Source organism: Myotis davidii, unplaced genomic scaffold (assembly GCF_000327345.1).
Source record: "Myotis davidii unplaced genomic scaffold, ASM32734v1 scaffold228, whole genome shotgun sequence".
Classification (NCBI taxonomy): Eukaryota; Metazoa; Chordata; class Mammalia; order Chiroptera; family Vespertilionidae; genus Myotis; species Myotis davidii.
The window spans coordinates 210,801-218,217 of NW_006300104.1; the positions used below are offsets into that span (position 1 = coordinate 210,801).

A 7,417-nucleotide genomic window follows, 5' to 3' on the forward strand; every position below is an offset into this window, starting at 1 on the left:
CGGCCCACGCAGACCTAATGTGCTCAGCAACGGTGGAAAATTGATTCCCCAGGACTTGCTGTGCGGAGAGCAAACACAGGATCCGCTGAAGAAATGCCTCACAGAAAAGTCTAGGAAAAGGAGGACTTTATTCCCTTTGGAAATTTACCTTTAGGGATAATATTTTCAGGGCCCAAGACTATAATCCCTATTTTGTCAACACTGACAAGGAGAACAGTCCCAGGGAAGAAGGGAGCGGCATGTCCACGTGTCTGTGTCTAGTTTTGCCTCAGAAAGGGGATGTGGGCTCGCTCTCAGCACCCTCCCTTTTTGCAACAGCCAATCCACAGTCCCTGTGAGGAGCTGCACCTCCCGGAGGAGCAGGAGGGACCTGATGGGAGTGACTCTTGGCCACAGCTCTTCCTCTTCACCTCAAATGCCCCCTCACCTCCACTAGGGAAACTGTATTTAAAACCTTTCAGAATCCTATCTTAATTGCACAGTGTTCTCTGCTGTATGTGATCTTCAGAAATCTTGACTTCCCTGAAGGAAAGATGTGCCAGCAGGGGAACAATTTATCGCTCTCATTAATAATCTTTGATACACAAAGTCCTTCTAAAACCCAACCTAGTCACCTTTTCCTTGAGGTGAAGTGTTTTGTCCCGCAGACCAACGAGGAGACCAGGAGGCAAGTAGGCCTCCCCCCGCCTCCCTACCCTTTTCTGTGCTTCTTGCCATCAGCTCCCAGTCCTGGGAATGTGTTTTGAAACAGGGCCAAGGTGACAGGACACAAGGATTCCTTGCCACTAGGCAGTGAGACAGAGTGGTTTTGAGTAGAGATTTCCTCTCATAAAATTTAAGCTTCAGAATATGCCAGGAGGAGGAAATGCCAAGAGAAACCGTCTTTCCCGGAGCCGCCTCGGTAGGAGGGATGCTACCAGTGTCAAGCACAGCAGGGACAGGGGAGCCAGGCCCTGGAACGTGGCCACGTGTGGTTTTGGGACCTGGGGCAGCTGTTTTACATTTAAGGAGTCAGCCGCTCAGAGCAGTGTTTTGGGGGAGCTGTGGACAAATGAATTCATAACATCCTTTACATCTCTCGGTGCCGTCAGCCCCTTGTCCAGTCTAGACTGTGTACCTCTTTGGGGGGCTATTTGTTTTCCTGAGATGGAAAATGTCCAAAAGAGCAGTGGTTAAGAAAATGCTCCAGACCCAGAAGCCCCACTCTGGGTGTAAATCTCATTCTTGGGAGCCCTTGATTGGGGAAACTGAGGGAAACCTCGGGATCGCCAGTCGCTGAGCGCCTGAAATGCATGTTTCTTTTGCTCTGACACAAGTCAGGCAGCGATCCTGGGTTCAGCACTTTGCAAAGAGCAAAGCAGATGTCCGTGGTTCAAGAATGCAGGTGCGACTGACGCCAGGGGCCTCGTCATCCACCAAATGCCTGTGACGAGCGGAACCCACAGCTCCTCTGCTCACAAGTTTCCTCACTGAAGTCATTTTGGGGGAAGCCAACACAAAATACCAGAATGTGCAGGAAGAGCCCAGCACGGCGGAGGAGGCTGAGCTTTCCAAGCACACAGCAACTGCGAAGGCCTGTTTTTCCACGATAGAGGGGCTCGAGGCCGAAGAGCTGCCCGTGTGTGCACTTCACAATGTTTCACCTGGAATCTCTTTCAGGTTCCATGCAGATGAACAATGGTGAAGACAGAAAAGAAACAACAGAGAAAAGGCTCTTCTCTGGCTTCGGTAATGAAGGCTAGTGTGACCTCCATTAATCATGTCATTGTGCAGCTGAAGGCCTCGCTTGCTGAAAAGAAGCATCAGGCAGGTACGTGCAATGGCCTGGCAGGCGACAGCGGAGGCCCGTCTACGGAGTGGGGAGGACCCAGCGCCATGCTGTTCTTTGCACGCACACACGCTGATTCTGGCTAAGTGGCGCTTCATAAAGCCCTACGCCCAGACGTCCCCATGCCGGAACGGGAGCTGCCAGGTTTTAAAGAACACGGCAAGTCTTTCAAGTGCGGAGAGAAAATGCAATTGAAGATTTAGGAATCCATACTCCCAGTCACCTGGAAGCGCTACTTATTGCTCTCCCTTTTTCTCCCTGTCCCATTGCAGATAGAATTTGGGGATTCTGAAAAGCAACTGGCACCTGCCCAGGCTCACTTCGGGTCTGCAGGCCTGCACTGGCTCCTGGCCTCTCACCTCCTCCGGCTTGTTGTCAAGTCTGCTAACAAAGACCCGCCTGCCAGGGTCCCCTGGCACGTGTACTACATACCAGGTTGGCTTTCATGTGGACTCTATGTGCCATTGATGGTGAGGTTTTTGCTCCCATTAAATATTCCTCTTGGAGAAAAATATAAAATGAAAGACTCTTTTAGGCTCCTTTCTGCTTGTGTTATGGTTTGTACTTTACAACCATAATGGGAATGAGGTGTATAGGACAACCTGATATTTTCCCATCTGGTCCCACCTGTTGACAAGCACCCCCTCCTTCCCTCCCCATGCTCCCAACCACTCAAAAAGCCAGTGGGGCAAAGAAAGCTTGGGCTAGAACATTCTGGCCTTTTATCAGGATCTTGGCACAGACAGTGGGGAGAAGTGACAAGGCTAAGAAGAGTGCCCTTTGGGCAATAAAGACTAAAGGGCTAGCCTTTAAAATAGGGGTCAGTCAGCTACACAGCTTCCTCAAGCCACATCTGCCCTCTGCCTGTTCTGTAAATAGAGTTTTACTGGACCACAGCCATGCCCATCCATTTATATCATCTACAGTGGCTTTTGCACTCTAATGGCAACATTGAGTAGCTATAACAGAAACATGGCCTGCAAAGCTCAAAACATTTACTAATTGACTGTTTGTGGGGGGAAATTTGCCAGTACCCTTCTTAAAACAAATAGAATTTCCTTGAACTTCAGAAAATGCTTGGGCAAGAGAAGTTAGCTAATCTGTGCCAAATGCCAGCGGACGTTTAAGGACAGGGCAAGAATCTCAGAGGCCTAAGGAGGTAGGGCTCTATATGTCATTTTGGGATAAGGAACAACAGGTGGCCTTCCATTTTTCTGCAGCATCCCTTTCATATTCCCCAACGATTATATGTGCGACTGTTCTTTGCAGCTTCACACTCTCTAATTATGTATGACAGTGAGGACTGTGACCGTCCATCATGACATATGTGTGCCCCTTAGATCTTAGGTAGTAAATAGAGAGCAGCTGCCCTTTCTTCCCTAAAGAACAGCCGAGTGTCAGTGTGACTCACACTTGGGTGGGCAGAGGTTATCATGGTACCTGTTGGCCAAAAGCTGGGACCTGGTTCCTGAGGGTGAGGTCAGGTAGATGGCCAGGTCACCCCTCCTGGGATGGGTGATGGTTATGCGCACAACTACATGCTCCAGGTAGTTGACATGGTGGTTGGGGTTATCCGAGCAGCCCGACGCTTTGTAGATGGAGCGCACGGCACTGTTGGGGCGAATTGTCCTGCAACAGAGAGAGAGGGGGTTTGAGTGAGGGCCCTGGCGAAGAGAGCCTGCAGGCCTCGAATAACATCACACAATGTAATACAAGCAGCTGGTCGCTGGACACTCAAGGACACAGGGCTATCACCAAATGGTTGGGTCACTGAAAGGAGTAACACTTTAGACAGTGGGAAAGATGCACTTGAGTGGAAAGGGGGGATTGAGGGCCTTTTACCTTCACACAGGTAGTGCTTTTCCAACGTAAGAATCTCAGCTTATAAAACACAGATTGCTGGGCCCTGGCCCCAGTGTCTGATTCAGTAAGGCTGGGGTAGATCCCAAGAATTAGCATTTCTAACAAGTCCCCAGGTGATAGGGAAGTTGCTGGTCTATGGAATACACTTTGAGAGCCACTGCCATAGAGTACCATGGTCCAGTGAAAGCTTGGGGATTAGCATGACTGTGGGATTTGACCCTGGTCTACCATTTCTTTACTCTATAACCCAGGGGTACACACTTCCTCTTGTCCACAGGTTCCTGTCTTCTTCACTAGCTTCTTTCTGTGCCATTAACTGGCCTCAGTTCAAGTTCTGGGATAGTTTTCCAACTCAGGGCCCCCTCCCCACACCCTCTGCTGTTCCTATGGCTGACTCTTCATGGCCAAAGCTTAAATTTCACCCTGAAATGTCATTGAACCACAGGAAAAATATGTCCCCACCTCTTATTTTCTAACCTTTGTATGCCCAACATTCACTTATTGTAACTTAGAATTATTTACTTATATTTTTTTGACTTGACTCCCACAAGACTGTAAACTTCAAAGGGAAGGAAGCACTCCTCATTCCCCTTAATATCTAGCTCAGTGCTTGCTATTCAGTAAGTGCAAGAAAAATAGTTGCCGAACTGGTAAATAAATTTGTGAATGTATAAACAAATATTCCCACTGATCTCGCTTCCTCATTTGTCAAATGGGAGTAATACCCAAATGTTTACAAACTTTTTAATAAGAAAACACACATGAAGTTTCTAGCACTTGGCATGGCCCTTAATAAGTGTTCCATAAATACTGGTTCACTTTCCACTCCTTTATCTTTTTTCTGTTATTCTATGCCACAGATGAATATGGGGGAAAAACCCCATTTACTTCATTTATTTCTGCTTCCTGACAAATTTTCTCAAGAATTACAATAGCTCTAGTTTTATCATAAACAAAGTCCATAAATATTTTTATGAGAGCCAACTCTCTAAAAAAGAAAGCCAAAAGCAAAATACGAATAAAATCATGAAGATGTATCCTGTTCTGTGGATTCAGCACCTAGGAGAGACTTCACATTCTCGCTAGGTCAACCTTGTCAGCACAGTCTTCACGTTTGTGCAGCTGAAACCTGGGAACGGGCCCTGGGATCTCTCAGTAAACTGCAATCTCATTTACTGTGCATTTCCCCCACTCTGGAGAACTACATGGTATGGAGTTAAGTTTCCAGAACATGCTATTCAGTTTCTTGGAGTACATTCACTTACGAAGAATACTTATAACATGTATGGCAGTGAGGTTTATAAAACACAGCACTGCACTGTTGGGGCGAGATAGAGTAGAAATCTTAAGAATGCCCATCAAGCCCCCCCCCCCCCCATCACCTTTTAAGAGATGCTTTTCTTTTAATGATACTTGGGTTCTACTTTGTGGATTTAACAGCTTCGCATCCCAGACATTCTATTAGAGTTTGTAACTACATTAGAAAAATCTACACAGGGTTTTAGCTTCCATGTGTAACGCAGGGCTATCCTGAGCACTTGCCCTGGCCTGCACTCTTTTGAGACATTGATGTGCTATGTACTTGCGGCAAGCCTTACTTGATTTGTCGGTCTGTGCTCTCTACACACACGTGCTGCTGAGGAACAGTGGTCCACTTCTCCGCCTCCATCACCATGGCTTCTGCATCCATCAGTCCAAATCCATAGAGATGGCTCACTACAAAAGGCAAGAAGCTGGTCAGCTTTACTGTGGTTATGAGCAACCTGTGCTATACATGTTGAGCTATAATTTCATTCAGCGGAGAATACACATCCCCCTAAGGCAGCCGTGGGCAAACTACAGCCCGCGGGCTGGATCCGGCCTGTTTGAAATGAATAAAACTAAAAAAAAAAAAAAAAAAAAAAAAAGACCGTACCCTTTTATGTAATGATGTTTACTTTGAATTTATATTAGTTCACACAAACACTCCATCCATGCTTTTGTTCCCGCCCTCCGCTCCAGTTTAAGAATCCATTGTGGCCCTTGAGTCAAAAAGTTTGCCCACCCCTGCCCTAAGGGATCCTAGCTTTCTTTATAGCAATGATTTAAAACAAATAAAACAAGACAAGTAAACAATCACAACAAGAAAATGAATGTGTATAACATTATCATTACTAATAACATGACTATCATTCATGAGTTGTTTTTACATGGCAGGCACAAGTGCATATTTTTACATTTAAGCCTCCTAACAATCAAGATGTTAATGTGATTATTATCATCGTTCATGAATGAGAAAATTGAGGACCAGAGAGAAACTTGGCTGGGATTGCCCAACAATTCAGTGGTTGAGCTGGATCCTAACCCACATGTTCACTCAAAGACCACTTGTATTCATATGATGATATCATCAATTTTATAAGATAAAGTAATAGGATTAAGGAGAAGTGACAATGTATACAACTTCTAGTGCAATGAGAACTTACATTCAAGAAATGCCAATTTTCAGACATGCCTAGAAGTTAGGTTGAATATTCCAGAAGACATAAATTATTACATTTCCTCTAGGATATGAAAAATTTATTAAACATTATTCATGAAACATTTGGAGGCCTCTAACTTTCATGCCAGCTTTGTATCCTCACATGTTGTAATCTTTTAGTTCTCAATGAGAATACTTATTGGTCTAAAGCTGAATTTGACAGAACTGTCTTAGAAACTTCAATTGCATACAGGCATATTTTAATGATAATACAGCAAGATCAACTTGTGCAGTTCTTTCTGAAAATACTTTAAAATCCCAGTTGAATACTTCAAATATTCATCATGTATTAAACTGTCTCGTATCTTTATATTTAACACAAAGTCATACTTCTACCAAATTTGTTGCCTAAAACACTATCCTTATAACATTAATTACTTTATGCAAATATTTCTAAAGCTGCCCAGGCTTATGGATTATTTAAATACTTCAGCTTAAAATTCCAGATGTTCTATGTTGTAATCCCATTCAATTTTCAAAATAAACTCCTTTTTTTTTTGCTTTAGAAAAGTCATTCCTGTTCTGGAGATCTGATAGTCCCAGTCATATCGTGCTCATTCTGTCTTACCACCTTTGCTCATGCTGGGCCCTGGGCCTGGAATTCCTTCACTACTCTAGGTGAAGAGTTAAACTCTACGCTTACAAGTTCCTGAAGGCCCAGCTAGTCTATCTTCTCTTTCTTGAAATAATCTCTAGGCTATAAAAATCAATGGTTACTGAAATTCAATCATCTGTGATCAGTGAGCTTCTCGCCTTTATAGTGCTGTACCTCTAATTACTTTGTCAATCCATCTGCCCTTCTGCCCAGTCATTTACTCAACCATCCACCCACCCACCCATCCATCTGCTCACTCATCCATCCATCCATTCGTCTGTCTACCCACCCACCTATCCATCTATCATTTCTTGAGTGCCTTCTATGTGCCAGGCACTGTACTATGCACTGCACATTTTATCCGTGCCAACAATTGAATTGATAATTAACTCTGCCAGCATATGTATTTTTACCCCAACTGTATTATAAACTACTTGATGGCAGGAACTGGGCCTTATATTTCTTTATATGTTTCATGGGATTTAGCAGAACATATACATATTGGAGGAAAAAGATATTATACCTTATATATAAAAAAAGAAAATTGTTCGAGGATTAAGAATTATTGCTCTATTTCTTAATAGATACAGAGGCAGAGCTGCCTCAAACA

The 7,417-nt window shown here is 44.4% G+C and overlaps 1 protein-coding gene across 1 annotated transcript in view; it reads right to left on the reverse strand.

Annotated features, from left to right (window-relative positions):
- The window catches only part of PCSK5 (proprotein convertase subtilisin/kexin type 5), a 416,138-nt gene that overhangs the window by 169,670 nt on the left and 239,051 nt on the right, over positions 1-7,417 (reverse strand). The window contains exons 11-12 of the mRNA XM_006776508.2: positions 5,290-5,407; positions 3,269-3,457 (exon numbers count right to left, since the gene is read on the reverse strand). Of these exons, the coding sequence (XP_006776571.2) occupies positions 3,269-3,457; positions 5,290-5,407 (307 nt within the window). The remainder of the gene's footprint in view (positions 1-3,268; positions 3,458-5,289; positions 5,408-7,417) is intronic.